This window comes from Papilio machaon, chromosome 2 (genome assembly GCF_912999745.1).
Source record: "Papilio machaon chromosome 2, ilPapMach1.1, whole genome shotgun sequence".
In the NCBI taxonomy this organism is placed as follows: Eukaryota; Metazoa; Arthropoda; class Insecta; order Lepidoptera; family Papilionidae; genus Papilio; species Papilio machaon.
Window position 1 is genome coordinate 1194459 of NC_059987.1, and position 24371 is coordinate 1218829.

The 24371-nt window shown below is 33.5% G+C and overlaps 3 protein-coding genes across 3 annotated transcripts in view; 2 read left to right on the forward strand and 1 right to left on the reverse strand.

The window, feature by feature from the left end:
- The first annotated feature begins 3686 nt into the window (after window positions 1-3686).
- LOC106714157 (epidermal retinol dehydrogenase 2) lies at window positions 3687-7139 on the forward strand. Its single transcript, XM_014507120.2, has 7 exons — window positions 3687-3782; window positions 4574-4712; window positions 5171-5322; window positions 5696-5873; window positions 6074-6259; window positions 6659-6841; window positions 7030-7139. Coding segments are annotated over exons 1-7 (921 nt in total). The 5' UTR covers window positions 3687-3780; the 3' UTR covers window positions 7111-7139.
- Window positions 7140-7534: 395 nt separating this feature from the next.
- Window positions 7535-10658, reverse strand: LOC106714146 (EF-hand calcium-binding domain-containing protein 1). The gene is made up of 5 exons (XM_045684327.1): window positions 10563-10658; window positions 10074-10176; window positions 8184-8446; window positions 7958-8080; window positions 7535-7637 (listed from the first exon to the last, which is right to left on the reverse strand). The coding sequence occupies exons 1-5, from the start codon at window positions 10625-10627 to the stop codon at window positions 7535-7537; spliced, it is 657 nt and encodes a 218-aa protein (XP_045540283.1). The 5' UTR covers window positions 10628-10658.
- Window positions 10659-14458: 3800 nt separating this feature from the next.
- Window positions 14459-24371, forward strand: part of LOC106714165 — a 49608-nt gene continuing 39695 nt past the window's right edge. Inside the window, exon 1 of the mRNA XM_045682178.1 lies at window positions 14459-14635. The gene's annotated coding sequence lies outside the window, so the exon portion shown is untranslated. The remainder of the gene's footprint in view (window positions 14636-24371) is intronic.

Here is a 24371-nt window from a genome sequence, read left to right on the forward strand (position 1 = left end):
CAGAAAAAATGTTCATAAAAATGTTTTTATCTTTTTATAAATGAATATGTGAATACTATGTAAGGTCCATTGTGCCCGTATGGAGTCGCTGATTTTAACGAGTCAGGTGTCTTTAGATTCGTATAAAAAATCTCTGGGGTATACCCAGAGATTTTTTTAGTTTATTTATTTTATTTATTTATTTAATCACGCCAACAGCATACATATTGAATGGAAACATATTAAAAGTTCACTGATACATTTTGGATAACATGTATACCAATTAAAGGCATGTACAGATTACATCGGACACATGTGTAATTCTTACTAACTAGTTATATTATTACTAATTTGTATAATTTGTTTTTAAATTGATTTAGTTGATCTTTTAAAGATTATCTTAACCTATTTGTGAAAATGTGCAATATTATTTTAAATTTTTTAATCTTGAAAAATTTAACCTCCAAAAATCGCTAAAAAGAAAAAACTGAAGAACCTGTAATGATTAGAATTTTGAATTTGTATTTAGTTTTTTCTTAATTAAACTAGTTTAAAATTAACCTTGTACGCTCGCTGTTTAATTGACTTCAGAAAAAACACAGATTTACCTACTAAACTAGGTATGTCTATGCCTAGATATCTATCTGTGTTAAATCTGTGTTTTATGTAATAATGAACAAGCCACGCAAAAATGGAATGATTACAAAGAAGAATTCGCACCGTATCTTAATTTGTATGTGCAATTTGCAAATTACTAATATCTGTTATTATCTCGCATTCATTAATTAGTTTCTATTGTTATAAACTTTGTTATTAAACTAAAATGATTTATCATCCATTTTCATATTAAATGCAGTATACATGTGACGCAGTTGTTTACAATCACCGAAGTGCAAAATACGAGTACTACCGCATTCCACGGGTTTTTATTTTTTTAATTGGTATGGGAAGGTTGGCAACATTTTTAATTTCATTGGAACAGTTTAAGGGCGACCTTGGATTTATGAGCACGTATTTACAACAAAAAACCATCGACTGCTTTCTAGTACAAGGTCGATTATCATTGGTAAACTCTACTATAGTGATCATGCCAATTATTGGTACTTTCGTCGAAACTTGTTTATTTATATAATTTTCTAGAAATCTAAAAAATATAACTTGTAAATTAAGTTTTCATTAACAATCGTGAGATTACATTTAACAATCGTAACAATTATAATTGTTATAATTTGATAAAACCTTATAAAGTAGAAGTTAAACACTGGCCAACATGCATCAGTCGCGCTATATCATCTCATAGATTACTTTCACAGCCACGTGGTAAGCGGCCGATGATCTGCTCGCTGGCCAGTGGCCAGTTGCCAAACGAGTGTTTTGCGTCACCAACACGACGTACAACGGCAAGCAAACATTTCTTCAACGGTGCAACTCTTGCGCATGGCTTTACCAACTAACTATACGCAAGAAATTTGAGTTGGATTTTGTGTGGGCGATTTTATAATAACAGTTATGCTATAAAAGAAGAATGTAGAATTAATTAAATCGATGCTGGGAAGTTGGAAAACACTTCAGAAGCGTAGTGCTTACGGGTACGGCGTACCGACCTTGTGGTCTAATCCTGTTGATTGGCTATTGTCGTGAACCATATCTCAACTTATTTGAAATGGTAACAACATAATTTGGTTACCTAATTTAACTTCTTTAAATAATCAGCTTTAAATGTTAAACAGTTTCTTTTGGGCATGACAACATCATTGGAATACAATTTACCTTTATGTTTCACATCTTAGATCTAATCAAATTTAAGCACAAATGTTTGCTAAATAAATTGTTAAATTAAATCATAATTTGGTAATGACTGAATTCGTAAAAGCGAATGCAAATCGTATTGAATGTATTTTTAATTTTTTGGCCTTGATTTGTAGCCGGAACAATTATAATAATATAAATGTCTGGGTTATTAAGTTTTTAAAATGATTTCCAATGAACATTATTTTAAAAATGATTATTTCTCATATTTTTGTTAAAACTGCAGTAACGGAAGTTATTGTAAACACTTCCTGTCCCAAATGTATACATAACAATAAAGTTACAATATTTAAAAATATAATAGATTATACAATAAAGATTAATTGAAATTAACAATTTTTCATTAATTTTACGGTTTTTCCCTCATTCTCTGGCTGTACAGTTTTATACTTATAGCTAAAAATAAACTTAGATTTTGCTAATACTAGCTGTCACCTGCGACTCCGTTCGCGGCGGAATTTAAAAAAACTTAATTCGTAGCCTATGTGTTCTTCCAGATTATGCTCATCATCTTATGCCAAATTTCATCAAGATCTGTTGAGCCGTTCCGGAGATACCTTCAAACATCCATTCATCTAAACATTTGCATTTGTAATATTAGTAAGATTATGTGGAGGTATTAAGAGGTATAAAAACATTTTTACCAGACGTAGAACATATCAGCCAAGGTTTGAACAATACAGTTACATTAAGATTTTATAGCAATATTAAGATTGATAGGGCCCATTCCATGGCGGGAGTTGATAGTTGCCTCAGAGCGCCGTGAGCGTGGGAGGCGCCACTGTTGCCAGTACAGATGTCTGGGTGTTGCCTATTACAAATGTTACGTCACATATTTGTAATACTCTATGACCAATATTGTTAATGTATACCAAAGCTATTAACAAACATTTTTAAAGCGAAATACCAAATGGTATTAATTAAAATTTATAATAATTTACTTTTTTATAAATTTCAGTGTAATTGAAAATAGGAGATGGATGATCGGACGATTTAAATAAATACATTTACTGATAACGGTCACCTATGATTTCAAAGTGTAATTAGCTTTTTGTTTTATTCCTTGACCAATTCGAGTTCCCAATATTTTCAGTATAGTAACAATTTAAGTAAAAAAAAAAATTTGATACTTTCTCAAACCTAATAATCACTTATTTTTATATTGTCCATTTTTAAAATCAAAATTAACAATAACTTTAAAGATAGACTGTTCGATTAAAAATAAAATTAATACTATCCACACTTTAATTTAGCAAGAAAGAACAAAGAACACAGGAATGACTTAAGTTTTCTAGCTATTAAAATTATATTATCGATGAAAATTAATTATGTTATTTAAAAACGCATAATTTAATTTGCAGCACATTTAACATTAAATTAATATGCTAATTATTATGCTAGTAACCTTAAAATATCTTTTTTTTTTGCACAATGGTTTAATAACATATTAAAAATATAAAAATTAAACAAATGTAAATATTTACGTTGGTTTACGAATATTCAAACAAATGAAATCATTTATCTAAATTCAGATTAACTGAAAAACGAAAAATAGACAATGATCTAATAAAATAACAAATGCAATATGTTTTACTACAAAATTGCATTTCATAATTATCAGGCGTAAAATTATTTTGATTACAGAACCATTCCAGAGCAGTATTGGCTTCTTTTACTGACTAATTAAAGACTAAGCGGCGGTTTATATCTCACCACACACGTTCTCTATTGATTGAAACCATTTGAAAATATTTAGAGTACTTTTTGGCGTTATTTTGTTCATAATAACAATGGGACTTTGTTTTTATTGCTGTGATCAGACATGTATTTTTTATGTTTCTTATCATTTACAATTAACATTGAAAGAAGTTCAGCGGTCCCAGTTATCTAGGCTTATCACACCTTATCATATTCTGTATTAAATGTGCGACTGGGACCAATCTTCATTCGGTCGAAGTGTCAGCTGCGAGGGATAACTGTTAGTTGGGAAATATGTAAGTTTTATTTCCATCATACTTTATATTAAGAAATTTATTTTAATTTTAGTATTTATAGTTTTCTTATCTAAGTTGACATACATAGATTATTATATTGTATGTTTAGATTAATAATACACATAGTATATGTATATAGTACAAAAGAAATGTATGAACGAATGAATTATTTTTCATTTTGAATTCTAAAAGATTATAATGTTATGATCGTTTGCCATTTTAGTTACTTTTTTCTAAATTCTATGCAAAGATGTACATTATATAATATAGTTTCCTTAAGTGTGAAATTACGTTTATACAAACTGTTTAAGCTTAATAACTTAGTAACGTAAATGTAAAAATATATAAAACTAGCTGTTGCTGGCGACTCCGTCCGCGCGGAATTAAAAAAAACATAATAAGTATCCTATGTGTTCGTCCAGTCTATGATCTACCTCTATGTTAAATTTCATCGAGATCCGTTGACCTGTTCTGAAGATAACTTCAAACAAACATCCATCCATTCATTCATCTAAATATTCGCATTTATAATATTAGTAAAATATGCCACCAATGATTTTACTAATAAACAAAGAACAATATGATGTACTAGTGTAACTGATTGATTGCATTATTGCTTTTTATAGTTGTAATCTTTGCTGTCTTGTGAGATTATTTCAATGGTCAAGCTGATACATTCGACTCCATCCTGCATGTAGCTTTGGCAAGTTTTAAAACTGATGTAGTCTTTTAGAATAAAGTTAACTTTGCAATAATATTGAATTTACGATTAAAACTTATACATTTTCTAGGAGTAGAGACAACTCGCCTCTGCGTTTAATACGCGAACTCCTGTGGACTCTTCTGGTAGTTAACTTCGAGATCTTGCGCGCTATCTACCGATGGTTTGTGCCGGCTGAGCGTAAGGATGTCGCCGGGCAGGTTGTACTGGTATGTGCAAATAATCTTGCTGTGTACAGAACATAACATAATAATGACTTTTTTAAATAGGATAAAAGTTATTTATATCTATTTAATTTTTGAAGAGATTATCTATGCCACATAACCACATTTTAATTACATATTCTGAAGATACATTATCCGATAACTTCAACAGTAGTCATTACATTATCTCATCGAGCGATAAAAAATAGGAAAACGTTTTGGAATAAATTTTTTAACATAAGTAGTACAAAACACACTAGCAAGTCTTAAGAGTTGAAGAGACTAGCAAAGATGCTAAATTATAACATTAATAAATAACATGACAGATAAAGTACCAAAATATAGTTGGGGTATATAAACGGGCAATAATATCTATCTATCACTAAAAGACATCTTCTCGGATAGGCAATTGAGGTTTTAAATCTGGTAGCATTTAACATATATGAAGTATCCAAACTGTTCAGATCACAGGTACGGGTCATGGCATGGGCCGTGAGATGGCGCTGCGGTTCGCACGACTAGGAGCTAAGGTGGTCTGCGTCGACATCAACGCCAAGAACAACGAGGAGACTTACAACATGATATTAGCCGAGAAAGGAAAAGCTTATAAATACGTGTAAGTAAGCAAAAACACCATTTTCATATTAAACTAAAATAAATCCCATTGCACTTTACAAAATGAAAGCGCAAACTAGAAAAAGGTGTGTGTCTATTGACATTTAAAAACTCTGCTAGTCTTCTAGTTATTTAAAAAAACAATGGGACCCATCTGCAAGCACTTCCTTTCGATTAAAATAATTTTTATCAAAATCGGACCACCAGGGGCGGAGATTCGCAGTAACACACATAAAAAAAAATACAGTCGAATTGATAACCTCCTTCTTTTTGAAGTCGGCTAAAAATAAATTTAATCTTAAAAAGCAGCTCTGATGATTGTAAAGGAATTTGCACAATTAAAGGCAAGCAAATGTGAATGGTGTTAATTCCAGTTGTGACGTAACGGACCGCGCGGCGGTGCTGCAGCTGGCTGAGCAGGTCCGTCGGGAAGCGGGTGACGTGTATGTGCTGGTCAACAATGCGGGCATCATGCCCTGCAAACCGATCACCGAACAGACCGAGAAAGAGATCCGGCTCATGATGGACATCAATGTTAATGCCAATATATGGGTATGCAAGATTCACAAGTGAACCCGCTTCTTAACGATACAAGTATTAAGTTTATAATCGAAGATGGTATGAAGCTTTTAACTAAAACTGTTTTCGATGCCTTGGAGATATAGTCTGTTATTATCTTAGAATGAAACTGGTTGTTAATAAAAGCTTTAATCATCAGTGTCCCTAAATAATCGCTTATTTTCCAACACCAGTGTATTCAAGCTTTCCTGCCAGCGATGATCGAGCGTAACCATGGTCACATCGTGGCGATGTCGTCTATGGCGGGTCTGATGGGCATCCGTAACTTAGTGCCCTACTGCGGTTCCAAGTTTGCTGCTAGGGGCATCATGGAGGCCCTCGCTATCGAAGTGAGAGACGACCCCAGGGATACCAGTGGAGTTAGTATACATTTAAATATTGGGCAATGATATCAAGTATGAAACTTAGAGATTCTATAAATAAGCTGGTATCTTAGCTAACCTGAATTTGTCAAAAATATATAGTAGCAGTAACACGTAATGTTTTGACTAGATGTTACTAGATTATAAGATATTGTGTAGGTTATTGCAAAATCGATAGCCTTTATTTACTTCTAGAATGTTTTGCGTAAAAGCTAAGTATAAGTTAACTTATTTTGAAGATACTGCATCTTAAAACCATTCTTTTCTGTCAATTAGTACCTTTAATCCAACAAATCCACAACCTTCTAACTTATTGCGGGTAGCTTTGTCCACTTGTTCAGTTTAAAACAGATAAAATATTTGTAATACAGCTACTGTTTATCATTCTACTGGCAGATCCACTTTACGACAGTTTGCCCATACATCGTGAACACAGGACTGTGCCACAAGCCTCGCATCCGCTTTGAGAACGCCATGAAGGTTGTCAATGCTGACGAGGCGGCCGACATGATTGTTGATGCTGTGCTCAGGAATATCATGGAGATTACTATACCTCCTGAATTGCATTATATGAATCGGGTAAGTTACTGCTAAAGTCCGAGTTGTTTGGTAAAGATAAACTTAATGGTTGAAGACTGGGACACTATGCTCTATTGTCTATTAAATAGAACGAATGGTGACCATGTTTACCCTTCTCAATGATCTGATGGTGATCATTCTGAATTGATCTTTATTAGTTACGTCATAATGTTGTTTTTTACTTGCAGTACATTTACCGGCTTCTCCCGTTTCCCGCGGCCGCTGCTTTCAACGACTTTTTAGACACCGGTGTCGATGCTCACGACTGAATTCTGTTTAGATAAATTTTACATTTTTCTAATAAAATATTTTTATTTTTACATGTTTGTATTATTTTACTAAATACATAATATATACACTTACAACAAATTAATTACGTGAACGGTGTGCTCTCATGTCCGCAATTGTGCGAGGATTTTCGCAAACAAAATTGGCTACATAAGCCACATGCGAGCACACCAAAGTCAAAACCGGAGTTGAAGACAGTCGCCGTGGCCGATATCGGCCGGGATTAAATCACGTTACATCAAGTTTAGATTGATGATACTTTGTAAATGGTTACCATTTTTCTTTTATTTCGTTTCAAAGTAAATTAGATAAAATTTTTCCTTCTCAAAACTTTTGAAAAATATTTTAGAAAATTAGCGGATTACATATACATTACATTATAGGAGCGTTTCGTTTTTTCGTTTTTTATTTGTTATTTAAATTTTTCATAAACGCCATTGCTTGTCTTTTCGAAGGCAGACATTGGCCAAAAGCTTCCAATAAAAGAGGTTCCTGTGTCACTGCCTCTCTGTAATCAAGTAATACATAACCTTTAGACATACTTACTGTGAGGTATATCTTATAAGAAAGAGAGAATATTTCTCTCACAATTTTAGTTTTTTATTCTTTTTAACACACTTTTTTTGTCGAACGTCTTATTCTTCTTTTTTTACATTTGACATTATATTTATTTCTATTACAGCCAGTATATTATACATAAAACCTCGTTAAATCCACAACACTTAAATAATTTTTATGAATATCGGTAGGATTCTACTTGCGAAACATTCAAACAAAAACATAACGTGTTATTTTGAAGGTAAGCATCTTAAATAGTTTATTTCTAACCTGTAGTCGTCTAAAGAAACTTTTCCATCTTTATCTACATCTAATTTCTTTAGTACCAGCTCTACCAGGTCCCTCACACCTTCGTCCGGGTCCTCGTCTCCTGGCTGCTTTAGTAAAGAGTTCCTAAAAAATTTTTTTCATTACCAAACTATGAAAATCATGTACGGAAAATGAGTGGACCTAAATAAAATTAAATGATTGTTTTTAAAAGGGATAAAATACTTACTTCAAAAGCACAAACATTTCATCTCTAGTGATATAACCATCTCCATTAAGATCGTAAACAGAGAAACAATGTATGCGCCTCTCTTCATCTGTTCCTTTAAGCATTTTGCTCAATCCTCGGGCCCAGGGTTCAAATTTAATGGCACCTTCTCCTCCGCCCGCACCTCGCTCCCACGTCGCCCACACTCTTTCCAATATAGCTTCCTCGGTCACCAGGTCGAATGTGCTATGCATGACATCTCTGAATGTGCATTGGTCTATACCCTGATAAAGAGCATAAAATATAGGATAATTAATTAATGTTCACAATTATTAAATTCCAAAGTTTATTGTCTGTTTGTGGAGGTAAAATTGAGTTTAAGACCCTTTCACGTCGCTGTTGACCTACAAAAGTAATTAGAAATACTTTCAGCTTTTGGTTTCCACAATTATTGTATCGAACAATAATTATGGGCCTGTGTAAAAATATATGGTAAAATTATGATACATTTTAAAGATAAGTTATGAGATATGCAAGTAACAAAAATTGAATGGCTTAAAAGATTTTTTAATTAGATATAAAAATAATTAAATGAGTGTCATGCCAACAAAAACAAACGTAAAATAATTAAGTCGAACGAACTGTCTGCAATAATGTTTCTAAAACATTTAAACTATTTCAAATGTCTTCATTCGTAATTAGCAAAGCTTCGTCGTAAAAGGTAACTTGCCTAAAGTTCACAACTTAGTAATTATTTATTACAAAAGTTGGACACAAATATTATCAAATTGAAATATTTTCTTCAAACAAATGAAATTCTCGTAAATAATAATGTAACCTTCAAATACTAATAATACAAACTGTTCATTTCATTTGGGTTCGAAATTTCTTGGATTTTTGACCAAAAGTCTGATTTCACGGATCATAGATGTAGCTGTAACTATTATGTTTGGATGTATGGATAGATGGATGGATGAATGTTTAATAGATGGTATCTCCAGAACTATTATTAAGTTTTTTTTTCATTCCGCACCGATGGAGTCGCACAGCTAAAATGAAAGTCGTGTTAGTTACACTATTTATAACTCAAGATCAGTCGAACTGATTTAGCTGAAAATTGATGGGGAGGTAGCTTAGAACAAGGAGACGGACATAGGAACTTTTTTATCTTGCGTGCATTTTTTTTATTCAGCGCGGACGAAGTCGCGGGTAAAAGCTAGTTCTACATAAAGCAATTTTGATTTGGTAGAAATTGTCATTTCATAATACTTTCGTATATTTGTAAAACAGTATTGACAAATATGTCAGAAGTGATTTATTTTGCTATTTCGTTTGTATTCGTTGCGTGCGATCTCATCGTGTAACCACATGACCCAAACTTTATGGCTTTAACTTTTCTACGATTACCTAAGAAAATGGAATTGGCGAACATACGTTTTTTTGTTTATTCAGACAAGTTATTGATGGACGATTAATATAGAATTTTTAACAGACTTCTAAAAAGATTTTGGAAGATTTAAAAAAGAAGTTTTAATTGAACTTCCCAAAAAAAAAGTAATTTTCGTTTTTTTTTATAGTATTTCAAAAGTTTTACTTTAAATATATCGAGTGTCCTTTATGAAAAATTAAAAACTTTTTTTCTCAATGAATTATCACGAATTTCGCTTAAAGCCTTCGCGGCTCGACTTGGGCTTAGATATTAGAAGCGCATTTTTAAATTGCTTTAACTTTGTTAAAACGAAAGAACAAAATGCTTTTGATTATTCTTTATTCGTTTAAGAACTAGTCTGGAGCCTCCGCAGACACGGATTCCGAAAAAACAATACTTGTACAATATAAACACAAGAAAGAAGAAAGAATACGCAATTTTTTCCTTACATTCTAGTGCATTAACATGCAATACTAACTTACATCAAGTTTAGCGGGAGACTGACTGATAACGGAAGTCGGAACCATTGACTGAGCACTGGTCACCAGCTTTCTGTACATAGAATACAATGCCTCCAGTTCGTTTCTGGAAATGAAATAAATACTTACAACCACACTCTTCGAAGGATTCTAATTTGCACTAATTTGTTTATAATCGACACTTGTTTAGACTTAGATAACTTAAGCATAGTTTAATGTGAAACTTATTTGTAAGCTAATGTAACTTATAAAGAAATTTCGTCAAGAACTTTAATCTTCTTTCGTCAAGAAATTTCGTCAAGATCTTCAATCTTAAACGACAGTTTCACTCATAATTTAAACAAAAGTGTTATAAACAATTAAACAATTTATACATAGTTATATATTTTAATTATTTAATTAGTTTAATTGTCACCTAATACATATTTAATGACACGAATAATTTTAAAAATATTGAACAAAATTTTTTCATTCATTCACTGAAAAACTCACTTATTAAAATGTGTGCTTTTGTACAAGGACTCAAGAATTTTCTCTTTGAGTTTTCTGTGCGGCATTGCGAATAGAATAGTTAATACGCGTCTAACCTCACAACCTGACAGATTACAACTGTTGAACCGAGACAAGGCGGTGTAAAGTAAACAATGCGCCATGAACTAAAGCCTAGCGGAAAAGACTACACGAAAATTCTATTAAGTAGAGTTAAAACAATAAATAAGACAATTATGATAGTGTCAAAAAGACGGTTATTTTAGTAAACTTAAGTTTCCTTTAAGATGCACATGTTTCACCTTTTAATTGCAGTATCAATCATCGCCGTCTTCTTCAATATCAGTGTGTACCTACAGCTAAATAGAGGCTTTCCCCAATGCCTTCATCTTTCTTCCATGAGATAATAAATCAAACTTTTGGTAAACATATTACCAAATCGTATTTATCTACGCGAATAATTATTTACGCGATATTGTTTTGATTTTAGACACGTGGAGGACCCTGTCAGAAATATACACATAAAAAAGTCTAAGCAACACTTACGAATTTCAATTTTACAATGTATTTTCGCATTAAATCCTCAGTATCCTCAGTTATTTATATTATTTTTAAAGCTTTTTTGACATTAAACAATAATTGTTGTTTTATGTCTCCTCATATATCAACCGTTTACTCACTTAGTAAACTTGGTCGCCTTGAGCAGTAGTTCTAACGTTTTCTGCTGCAGCTTGTGCGTTGGCAACACTGGCTTCAGACGGGGCTTACGGCGAGGTGCGGGGGGCGCGGGCGCCGGGGCCCGCCTCTCAGCAGCTGCTCGCCCCGCAGTTAGGAACAGCTGCACGCCGCGCAGGGCTATCGCACTAGCTGCCATGCTTAGCTGCTGTTTGGGTTGCTGCTTTTTTGTGGTTGACATCTAAAATGATTACTGTTAATGTCGTGTCCGGCAAAGGACAACTTTAAGTCGATCATCATCATCATCATCATCATCAGCTCACTATACGTCCCCACCGAGGGGCTCGGAGCCTACCCCAAGTTAGGGGTGACTAGGCCATAGTCAACCACGCTGGCCAAGTGCGGGTTGGTTGACTTCACACATATCATTGAATTTCTTCTCAGATATGTGCAGGTTGCATCACGATGTTTTCCTTCACCGTAAGAACGTCGGATAAATGTACATATGTAAATCGAAAATCGAAAAACACATTGGTACATGGCGGGATTCGAACCCAGGACCTGCAGATTGCAAGTCAAGTGCTTAACCCCTGAGCCACCGACGCTCCTATATTTAAGTCGATGCATCGCTCCAATTAGAGGTGTCTTGTAAATCATTAGTGGTAACTACAGTATTATCTAAGTAAGGTGTACCTACAAAATGGTGTAAGCCATAAAATTTCCACTACGAATCCTGTATGTAGGTAGGTTTTAATCGAACTACTAACAAGACAATTAGGTCAACGTACAGTTGGTCATTATGGGAGACTCTATAATGAAGATTTCTCATACTAAAAATATTAGATTAACAGTGGTAGATCCCGCTACAATAATATTTGTTGGGTGCAAAAATTGGCCGCGACGATCGGTGCAATACCACGACCACACAGAAGACAGGCGTGAAGTGGAAGCAATTCCGCGTTTCGTCTGATGAGTGTGGTGCCGGAGGCCTAATATTAGTCCTCTTTCCCTTCCCATCCTACTTATTGTAAGGAAAGGATGGGAAAGGGGAGGTGGATTTTATGGAGGAAGAGATGCATAGGAAGGTAAAATATTCTCTTTTTTTGCGTCTCCGCCTTTGTCGATTGGGGGGTTCCCTATTAAGAAAGGATGGGAAGGGGAAGTGGATTTGGCGGAAGAGGGGACGCATGGGAAGGAGAAATATCCTCTTTCTGTGCGTCCCCTTCTCTGTTGATTAAAGGTAAGCAATGCATCTGAATTTGTCTATGGGCAACGGTCGCCTCGCTATTGTGGCGAATCCAGGTAATCGTTTGCTCGTTTGCCACCTTATGATATAAAAAAATAAATACTAATTGTACTCTAAGAAGAACAACTTAACGGCTCTGAGTGAGATAAAAGCTTACAAAATATGATCGCGTATAGTTCAAATGTGGCATGCACATCACTAGCTGATGATCGAAAGTGTCGATAATGTAGAAGACTACCGAATGTATAAATGGTACAGTAACTACAATTAACTGGAAGGAAGTTGTAGAGGCGATGGCGCGAGGTACCACGCCGTGGGAACTGGGTTACATCGATCGCATGGATTAGAGCCGTCATTACAAACTACTAACGTTAAACTTTGCCAATTTGTATTGATTTAAATTACTTAAGAACATGCGGTGTTAACTAAGAAGGCTACACCGTGTGGTGAAAGCCATAAGGTTTTCTAAAATTCACTATCTTTTAAAGACAACTTTATTATTCAAGTTTCTCATTTTAGCTGGTTTTAAGCTTTTATGGAGCTTAGCATAGAATAGAATTTGGCGACTATATTCGTGTGATTGTGAGCATATGCGTGTAAGTCATGCATATCAACATACAAGTTCTCTTCAATTTACATAAATCAATGGAAACCTATGCATGCTATCAATTTGCATAGTCGATAGCTACTATACTCATGTTATATTTAAATATACATAGACAAGTTATTCGAAATAAGTTCTTTTTTTAAATTTGTTACATTTGTTGAAGCTACACACAATCAAAAAAAGTTTGCAATCGCGATAAATCATAGCAAACTTTTTATATTTATATGGTGATGTACCATCAGAAATCTGATATAGGCCTTACTAAAAGCAGAACTGCGTAAATCATTGAAAAACCCATTTTAAATTAGAAATTAAACTATTAAAATATGGTCTACATCTTAGTATTACATACTACAAAACTTTATACAAGTAAATATAAATCACGTTGCAAAACAAAAGCGTTTACTATTGATAACCAGCGCAGTACATATAAAGGTTATCTGCGTGAAAACAACTCACGACTTTGATGTTACTTCAGATTAGCTAGAACGAAACCGCGGTATATCACTTGCCCCACGCGATATTTATGCCCGTATCACTCCCTGTTCAACACACGTCGCTTTTAAAAGTACTTATACATAAACTTTTCCCCGTATGATTTATCGTCTTTGAACTAGACGCATATCGACTGTCTCACGCCGGCGTTGCCTGGCTACAAATTTCAATGATATTGAATATTTTCGTGACCTGTTTCGCGGTTTTTATTACGTGAAAACTTTACTTTGCTAACGAACTTTAGCGAGTTTACTACAGTTTTAAAACTTCTGTTATAGTTTTCTTATGGTGGAATCGCTTCATTTGTGACACGTTGACGAGCTGGAGAGAAGAGGTGAAACGAATAAATATATAATGGTTTTAGAATTTAAGGCATCTAGTATGCATTGATTATATTGCATGCTTCTTTATATCAATGCGTATTGCATCTAAAAATGTATTTAGGCACTGCACCGCAGTAATAAAACCGTGATTGTAGAAGAGGACTTCAACTTAAGGCAAGTAGGGTCGTACTCGATTCGAATTATTTATTCGTGAATCGCTATCGCTATTCGCGGACTCGAAATACCAGAATTTAGTAAAAGAAATGTTGAATTTATATGTCGTTATGTTAAACGCCATCTATTACAATATTAGTAAACCACGACTAAAATTCTACATTACATTAGGTATGGAATTTAATTTCAGGTTTTTTTTATAACAAGATTTTAACCAAAGAAATCAAAAATGTTTTGAAATTAAAAACATTAGAAGGAAATCCAATCTAAATATATTTAAAGACTTTCATTTCCGTTTAAAATCTTAAATTCTGAACCTGGCAGCACAACAGTAAACGTCAAACATCTTTGACAAATTAGAGAGAAAGAATTTACTCTTTGAAAAGGAAACAATGGCTGTTTGTTGCTTCCCGCAAAATATTTGTTTCGTTTAAATAGTGAATAAACAAAAGTGTCGTTTAAACAATATTGTGTGTATTTGTGCATTTGCAGTGGATTCAGTTGTGGAATTGACTTTCATTGACTACAGTTTTCAAATGATTAATGTTTGTGTTTGGTTAGTATTCTTTGTATTTGTATCCTGTTTATTTTTGCAATTCATGCGTTTAATTCTATAAAATCTAAAATAAATAAAATATTGGGTTGAGTTTTATCGTTTACAACGTTAAACTTTCTGCCTTTATCATATTTAATTTAAAAAAATACTCAATAAAACTACAGTAGCGAATCTTGACGAATTTTCATGAAATTAATTTAAGCGATAGGAAACGATCTCTTTTACACTGTCATTATGTTTTCTTTGGGTGTTCGTAATTTATTTCGAAGAAAAAAAAATTGCTTCATACTTTTTTCTACTAACAGGGATATTGACGCTCACCATTTCTATAATAATAACATTTTACTCCCCTTATCTTCAAAAATAGAAACTAAGAAAAATGTTAAGTACCTATTTATATTTAAGTTTTGAAGTTTATGATTTTAAACAGTTTTTACGGTTTTTATTTTAAAATATACTGAGTTTATTTACTTATGGCAAATACCTAAAACTTACATACACTAAACAAGTATAACCTCATATAATTTTAAAACACATTGACTAATTTCTCAGGTTATAACAAACATTTATTAAATGGATCTGGTCTGGAGGTTAAGATAATAAATTCTTTAATTTACTAATATCAAGAAATATTTATAACATTTAGAAAACAATTGTTTATTAAAAAAAAACAACTGGTTTTATATAAAAGAGTCTATACTTTTATCTCCTAACAAGCAGCGGGAACACAAATGTTAATTTTCTATTGGTATTTTGGTAACATCGGTGTATCTGCAGATGTCTTATTGGCCTTAACTAATGTAAGACACCATCTTTCATATAAGTGACCATGTAAAGACTGCCATTACATAACTCCATTATAAAAATCCTAGATCAAATCAGTAGACAGCTGTAGTTGTAGGTGTGGTTTCCTACTAAGGAAAGTTAAATATCTTATTTTTATATATATATTTTTTTTCAATGAAAAGAATAAAAAAATTTGACATATTCTTAAAGCCTTTGATTATAACATATTTAAAATTTAGTACAGTAAAAACTGAATAACTGAGAATCCTCTGTTAGGGAGAGTCCATGTCAGGTCCCGAAGTGGACAATCTATATAAGTGAGAGACTCCGTGTAGAGATAAATCTTTATAAGTGAGAATAATATCACTATCTGTAGTACTCTTCCTTATCCTGGTTCAACTGTATCCCATAAAAACAATTATTAATCATCTTCTTTTATTAAGCAAATAAATGCTGATGTGAATATGAGTTTGTGGTCAGTCCATACGTGAGCGTTAATCGTGCATTATATGACGTCACAGATTACTAGCGCAGTGTAAACAGAGCCTTATTGGGCGCACGGTCGAGGTAGGTCGAGATCCGGTCGAACAGGTAGCTGTAGGGCTGCCAAATTTTAACAAACATAAAATGGAAGACTGGCGACAAAATACTTTTGACTCTTGAGACTTAAAACCCGTCCCATAAAAAAGACGATCAGTGTTTTATTATTCTCAACATCTACTTCGACTTTAATACAACGATTTGAAGCGCCTAATACGAATTATATCCGAAGGTATGGCAACCCTAGGTAGGAGGCACGGTCTTTGATCCCTAACATAGAACCTGTCGGACCATAGATAGTAATTGTCGGGTTACGTTACCAAAGCCTGTATCTCAGGTAGGGGTGATTGATCACAGTTTGACGAAGTGTGAGTTATTCACAGTTGATAAATACAAGAATAATATAAAAATTATTGAAAAATATAAATTATTATTGAAAAATATAAATTCAAGGTGAATCACGATGTTAATATTTAATCATCATCAGCTCACTATACGACACCACCGAGGGGCTCGGAGCCTACCCTAAGTGAGGGATGTTTAGACCATAGTCAACCACTCTGGCTCAGTGCAGATTGGTTAACTTCACATATATCATTGATTAATTCTCAGATATGTGCAGGTTGCATCACGATGTCTTCCGTCAACGTAAGAACGTCGGATAAATGTACATATGTAAATCGAAAATCGAAAAACACATTGGTACATGGCGGGATTCGGACCCTGGACCTGCAGATGAAAGAGAAGAGAAGAAGAGAAAGGGATCGTGTTCAAACACTAGTTTGTTCATTACTAGCTTTTGTCCGCAACTCCGTACACGTGAAATTAAAAAAAAACTATAAAAGAGTATGTTCTACACCTATTCCAAATTTTAGTGAGATCCTTTGAGCCGTTCGAGAGATACCTTGTAGGAAACATTCACGCCTGCAGCCTAGGCTAGGCTGCAGGGCGTAGGTATCGCAGCCCTATGGACAAACATTTCGTTTCACTTATAGTTTAAATTTGTCGTGTCTGTTCCGACGTACTTATCACGGTAATAGTTAGTTATTTGAAAATCTTGTTCAGTTTTACGCAATTGACCGGATAATTGTGAACTAATTATATAACTGTCTTAAGATAAAATTCAATAGCTTAATAGGCATATTTATAAATACGCAAAAATTATAAACTTATGGATTTTACTCCCGGCTATGAAATAATTAAAATCAAATACAAAATGCATCTTTTACTTTTAATTTTTATACTCATTGTCACAGAAAGTTGACGAAGTATTTTGTTTCTTCGCCTCCGCTTAAAAAAATGTGATTTTTATTTTTATGTAAAAGTTAAGCAAGTTTTTAATTAAAAGCAAAACAAAAAAACGGTGTGGTAATATACACGTTGGTTTTATATTTTTTCTACAATTACAAAACGCTATTCTGGAGCAAATATTAATTTAATTAAAATAATATTACGGAGTATGTTAAAATAATATTCAGTGGAATCCGTTTGGCCTATATTTTGTAAAATTCTGCATCAAAGCTAAAGTCAGGTCAGGGCCATTTTACTGCAACCGTTTTCAGCGTAAAACCGCTAACCGTTTTTAAATTATAAATGGACTTTGATATTTTTTATGCTGCATTGAAGCGCTGAATTCGCTTGACGTTAACAACGTCCGCTTTTTCAAATGCCGTGGACGTAAGTCATTAGTGAGGTGCGCTCCAGATATTTCTCTAAACTATTTAATGTTTCATAACAGAGCCACGAAAAATAGCACAAATTAATTCTTTTGACTGCGATTTTATTTTTGTGTATAAAATGACTTTTTAGGACAAAAATTTTTTAGTATTCATTTTGCTCATTATTTGTTACTAGTTGTCGCACGTGACTCCGTTCCCGCGGAATTAAAAAATAAGTAATTTAATCAGTATAAAAGATGCCGGCAATCGTCTATGTAAGACGAAGTTAATGAGCCTATTGTAATATTGCGGGTGTCATCCGCAATCTTTGCATTTATTTCGAACTAGTTGTCGCCCGCGACTCCGACCGCTCGGAATTAAAAAAAATAAATAATGAGAAGCCTAAGTCTTCTTCCAGTTCTACATGTGCCAAATTTTATCAAGATCAAGTCAGCCGTTTCGGAGATACCTTCAAACAAACATCCATCCATCTAAACATTCGCATTTATAATATTAGTAAGAAAATCACATAAATTATACTAGCTGATATTTTTAATTAGAAAATATTTGCTTAAGGTTTTCTTTAGTAAAAAAATATTACAGTTATCAAAGTAAAATTGGATATTAATTTTTTGTGCATTTAACTGATCTTTCAGTCAACTTATCTCAAATGAATGGTGTCAGTTGTGATGTGGTGGTCCAGTTCTCTTTTTCGTACGATTTATGGCTTGTCTATTTAAAATTCAACACCATGTTTTTAAGCTCTCAAAAGAAAGTCGTTCTGTTCATATTAACTATATGATTTTTCATTGAAATATTTTCGAGTAATATTCCATTTAAAAAGCAATACGGAATATTTGTTATGAAGGAGAATTTACTTGTGAATAATGATAACGATTTTAAAAGTTTTAATTTTACAAAAAAATATTATAGAACTTTAACCAATCCCAATAATGCTGTAAGACTTCGGTTGTTAAATTACATGTTCCATTTTTTCCGCAATGAAGTGTAATTTTTTTTCTGTACATTCAATGATTTCTCACAGATCGTTATATCGTGCCTGTAATTACTTGTTCGTCAAATGTAATTAGTGCTTTAATTGGTATATCGTGTTAAGATACATTTAAGATTGGTTTATTGCATTTATACATTGGTCTATGTTTGTTTATTTGTTATGCTAGAATTCTTGTTTTATTGATTTACGTTTTTTGTTTCTTATTTATCTCTACTGTTAGTATGTACGGCAAAATATACTGTGAAAATTTTAATTAATTTTAATTAATGTAAATCCTAATTTCCTTATTTTATTTTATTAATTTTTATAATTTCAATCCTTTAGTACAGGGAAACCTAGTAAAGGAGCCAAGGTTATAATGAAAAAAAAATATTTGTTTATATGACTTATTTCAAACCTGTTTGGGTTAAGCTTACGTTTTCACATTACAGCGTATGACTTTTAATAGGAAATTGCATCTTTTTTGGTAATCGAATAAATAACGGAACGGGAACTGGCTTTTATAAAAATTGTACGTGAACACTCGAATCCACTCCATGTACGATCGAGTGCCGTTCGGTTTAATTACACCGCCATTGTTAAACGAAATCGACTTGGAATTTTTGCTGTTGGCTTTGAAATATCAAAAAAGTGGTACCATATCGATCGATCTCTAGAGAAGACAGGTCTAACGGACAAAAAAGAAAATCTATATTAAATTGCCTGCATTTTATCTAATATTATAGATGTGCATCTTTAGATGGATGGATGGATGTTTATTAGAAAATACTTCCAAAACGGTTCAACGGATCTCGATTAAATTTGGCATAGATGAAGAGCATAGTCTGGATATAGAATTAAGTTTTTTTTTTAAATATCGCGCAGACGCAGTCGCGGGAGACTTACTCTGTCAAAATTCTCGCTTCTGAAATAGGAAAGTTCTGTAGATCCTATCTATATTGACTTATCTTCAAATCCCCGCGTCTTGGCTAGTCTTATTCCACAGACCATAGTAAGTTGCCCCTAGTCCTTTGTTAATAATTTGCTACTAAGCCTTGCATGCTATAAGTCTTTACAAATCTGTCAGTTTGACTTAGCAATTATTTTAGCATATAGGTATTTGTATTGTAATCTGGATTGCGTTAAAATATATTAATTTAAAAAGCGAAAGCGATCGGAAGTGTCCGTTACTTTCGATCGTTCCGGTTATCAAAATGGCGGCTTGCCGGCGCGCTTGCGTATGTTATCCATTCGCTAACTGTTGCAACCGTTATTTTGTTGTTATTTTAATTAAAACAATCCAATTTTTTTAATCATTAAAGGCCTATTTTTAAAGTTGTTTTAGCTTCAAAAATAATATGTGTAGATAAATAATTCTTTTTACTGTGTTTTCCATTTCACAATATTTACTCTCCTATTTCGCTAACTCCATAAATCCAGCTGTCACCTCCAGAATTTTGGCAACACTTCCCGTAGTCGTTATTAATGTGGTCTTGTGAATTTTATCAAAACGTGTATTGCGGAACTTAAGCACCTACTTGCCGCTGTGTAATGTTTATTTAATTTACCTAATTCCTGTTAAAATGTAAAACTGATATTTAGCTATCTTACTAATGTTATAAATACGAATGTTTAGATGGATGGATGGATGTTTTTTGAAAGTAGGTATCTCCGGAACAGCTCAACGGATCATGATGAAATTTGGCACAGATGTAGAACATAGTCTGGAAGAATACATAGGCTACTAATTAAGTTTTTTTTTTATAATGCTGCGCGGACGGAGTTGCGGGCGACACCTACTTTGCTATAATAAAGAGATGATGAAGAGATTGGAAACTGTTTCAGTAATTTGTTACAACATTTCTTACATTCTGATTTTAGGACATTACGACTGTAACAATGTGCACTGAATTATGTACTTTAAACTTCTTTGCCGCTGGCGACGACGTTTCTCGCCTCGTACTCAATATAATTACAGTTCCCACAGTTAGATTTGTATTGTAAGAAATTCGTTCAAATCTAACTTGCGTGTTTTCTGCGACAAATGCTTCTAACTACCGCTTTTTGTAAGTTTATTCGTACGTCTGTTTGATTCTTCATTTGTATATAATTGTATAAAATGGCGCTTTTTGCATTAAGTCATTAAATTTCAATTTGACTGCGCAATGTGAAATTAATTTTATTCACAAAATGGAGACCAAACATCTGGTAAAGCCAAAAAAAAGGTCAACTTTTCTAAAAATGCTATGATTACTTAAAAATATGATATGGCAAAGCATTTGATACCTTCTTTTAAGTCAAAATATCGATCGGTACGAACAAAGATCTTTCAAAACAAAAGAGGCGAATCTCTTTTATAAAACGTGCTTATCATTTACTACTCAGTTATGGTTACCGGCTCAAGACGGGGTCAATGTCCGCCCTTGAATCGTGCGATATGCCTACGTGCGGGTGTTTTTCACCCCTTACCACCCGTCACGACTTCTAACCCTTTGTTCTTACGCGATCCCTAGACTTATAAACGATATCCTTTCCACAAAAATTCTGAATGAAAATGGTAAAGTGTGTTAGGTACTTTAGATTACCTACCTTCGGATTTCTCTTGATTTTATTATCGTACAGCTAAGAGGGTAATGTTATTCGCGCGTATATAAATTTGTTTTTATATACCTACTAGATGTCGCCCGCGACTCCGTCCGCGCGGAATTTAAAAAAGAACATAATAAGTAGCCTATGTGTTCTCCCAGACTATGATCTATGCCGATCATGAGATCTGTTGAGCCGTTCTGGAGATACCTTCAAACAAACATACATCCATCCAAACATTCGCATTTATAATATTAGTAAGATATGTGGGTTTATGTGTATCCAAATTCCATTCAGTCGGTCTAGTCTAGTCTAAACGACTGAACCGATTTCTAAAGATTTAAATTAATAGTAAGATATATAATTTTAAAAAAACAGCTAGCTTTATTCGTAAAAATATAACGTGCGTAAGAATTAATAATTAAAAAAAAATCCCAAAACTAAATGTTAGGATGTTAGGTCTGTTCAGAAAAAAAAAAACGTTATGTAAAGTGTTTATTGTTATCAACCATTACCTAAAGTGGCTTTTAACACTTATTGTTATTTTGTTATCAGCTTTTAAAACGAAATCCCTCCGTAATCTTAATGCTTGTTTATCACTAAATACCTGCGTAAAATTTTGAGTGAGTTACCGTCACTAGGACTCATTTGCTGCTTCCTATTTGTTTTTATTTTTATCTAAGAAAGCATTACTAGTTAATTTATTAAATATTTATTGTATTTGGTTGTTATCTTATTGTTTAATTTAGAGCGTCGGAGGCTCAGGGGTTAAGCACTTGCAATCTGCACGTCCTGGGTTCGAATCCCGACGTGTACCAATGTGTTTTTAGAATTTCGATTTACATATGTTCATTTAGCCGATGTTCGTACGGCGAAGGAAAACATCGTGATGCAACCCGCACATGTGTGTGAATTCTCGGGAGAAAAGACGGCGACGCGGCTCGCCACTCGTCACGTTCCGTCTCCCGAAATGGCGAAAAGTGGATTGCGTAAGTTCATTTGGCCACACCAAATGGAGGTCCGTAATCTCGTGAGATGTGTCTTATTGTTTAATTACGGTGCCAAATTTGACTTGGCTCGCAAGGCCAGAAACGTGCCGATGTCCCGTTGCAACACTCTTGTCTCAATAATTTTAATGTGACACAGTTTAGTGTTTTAATAAAATTTAATTAATATGCAGTGTACTTTATTATTAATAAAGCTTAATATTTATTTTATTTCATTGGACTTGTTGATATTCTGCATTCGATAGAAAATTAGTAGATGTTTGTTATTTAAAAAAGTTACAGAAAAAGAAACAAAGTTTAACTATAATTATTAAAATAATATTGAAGTTACTCAGCTTTGCCGTTACGTAGACGATCCCGCGACGCATTGGTTTTCAGTCATCCCTACTTGCAAGGAATTTTACGCTTCATTATTTTAATCGAATGTTCATTTAATGTTATATTTGTCACCGATACTTTGTATCAAAGCTTTTAGTTTGCAGAAATGTCCGTAACACGCGAGCCGGTCATCTTGTGTTGATGTCGTTGACACCGCATAGTATGGGTACATTGAACTGTAGCCAAATACGGATGTTGCTTTTAGCAAGCGTCAATTGGCGGGGAAATTAACGTTTTGTTTCCATTCGTCATGCAACTTTTACTGTACACAATAAAAGCTCGATATAGACGATGTTTGTGACCGATTTTAAGTATTTAAACTCGTTCAAAACTAGGATTCTTGTCGTTCATCCACTGTTGGTATACACAGTCTCTATAACAACAGTAACAGTAGAGATAACAATAATGTTCCTGTACACGTGTTACGATAGTTGTCCATGTAAATTTTAATTTCAGATCAGTCAAATTTTAAACATATGTAAGATGTTGTGAAACACTTATATTTATAAATATTAGTGGGCTTTTAACGTGAGTTTAAATATTCGATCGTGATTATCACACGTTATTCATGTTAACTGCGCTAACAAAACGTGCGAAAAATTTACAAATTATGCTTTGTTTATACAAATCGTACATTACATGACAAAGATCTATATTTAAATCAAAATGTAGATTCTGAAGTATCTAAATATTGTGAGAGAATTCTCGAAGTCGACCTCGTGCTATTGTAGTAGTCTGACAGTATATTTTTTTTTAATACTATTACAATAAATTTTATGAGATTGAATGTGGATAGCTATAAAGGTAGTGGAAGACCAAAGAAAGTATGGATGGATTGTGTGAAAGACGGTATGCGTAAGAAGGGGGTGGATTCAGACATGACGGCTGATAGAGATGTATGGAGGAGTAGTGCAAACTGTGCTGACCCTCCATAGGGATAGGGGCATGTTAATGACAATAAATTTTATGAGAATCAAAATTTTTTATATGATTTATTGTGATTCTTAACACAAAATGTAATAGCGTAGCATAATGTTATTTGTGTTTGAAGTATAGCGTTCAAATGTAAATAGTTTTACCGTCCATTGCTTTCATAAACCAAATGTTCTGAATATTTCGTTGTTGGATCAGACAACCAATTTACTGTTTACGTTTGTAAAATCAAACATTTAAATATTATCATACTAAATAATAGAAGTGTCAATCTTGCTTAATAAATAAGTAGGTACTGTCTAAACAATACTAACTATAGTTTTGAGACGAATTGATTGTTATGCAATTTTATATATCTAATATATAAAATTCTCGTGTCACAGTTTTCGTCACCGTACTCCTCCGAAACGACTTGACCGATTCTCATGAAATTTTGTGAGCATATGCTCTGAATACTGAATATTCAGTAGGTCTGAGAATCGGCCAACATCTATTTTTAATTTTTTTTTTAACTGTGCGCGGACGGAGTCGCGGGCGACAGCTAGTAGCTAAATAAATACGCTAAAGTATCATCAATCACGTGAGCACTCATAAAAGTTTTCCATCAATTTATCACAAAAATTACTTGTGTGTGAAAAGGGCACATACACAAGGAAAACTCACTAAAGATTAGGTACAAATACATTGTAGAGATATATGATTATGTCAGTTTTAGATGATTTATAGTATTTTCACACGAGGGTAGTGTACATAGTGCAGTTACTGTTCTCGCTTGCTTTTATTTATTCAAACAATAGCGGTACTGATTGTCCTGGTTAACCTCACTGTTCTGCCCTTGTGTGAAACAAATATGG

What these genes read in the sequence shown, in the direction of transcription:
- LOC106714146 (XM_045684327.1), bottom strand. Translation starts at nt 10,627, where the DNA reads ATGCCGCACAGAAAACTCAAAGAGAAAATTCTTGAGTCCTTGTACAAA. An exon ending in GAAATGTTTGTGCTTTTGAA is followed by an intron (nt 8,081 to 8,183) that starts GTAAGTATTTTA and finishes AAAATTTTTTAG; the next exon opens with GAACTCTTTACTAAAGCAGC. An exon ending in GTTTCTTTAGACGACTACAG is followed by an intron (nt 7,638 to 7,957) that starts GTTAGAAATAAA and finishes ACTTGATTACAG; the next exon opens with AGAGGCAGTGACACAGGAAC.
- LOC106714157 (XM_014507120.2), top strand. An exon ending in GGAAAAGCTTATAAATACGT is followed by an intron (nt 5,323 to 5,695) that starts GTAAGTAAGCAA and finishes TGTTAATTCCAG; the next exon opens with TTGTGACGTAACGGACCGCG. An exon ending in AATTGCATTATATGAATCGG is followed by an intron (nt 6,842 to 7,029) that starts GTAAGTTACTGC and finishes TTTTACTTGCAG; the next exon opens with TACATTTACCGGCTTCTCCC.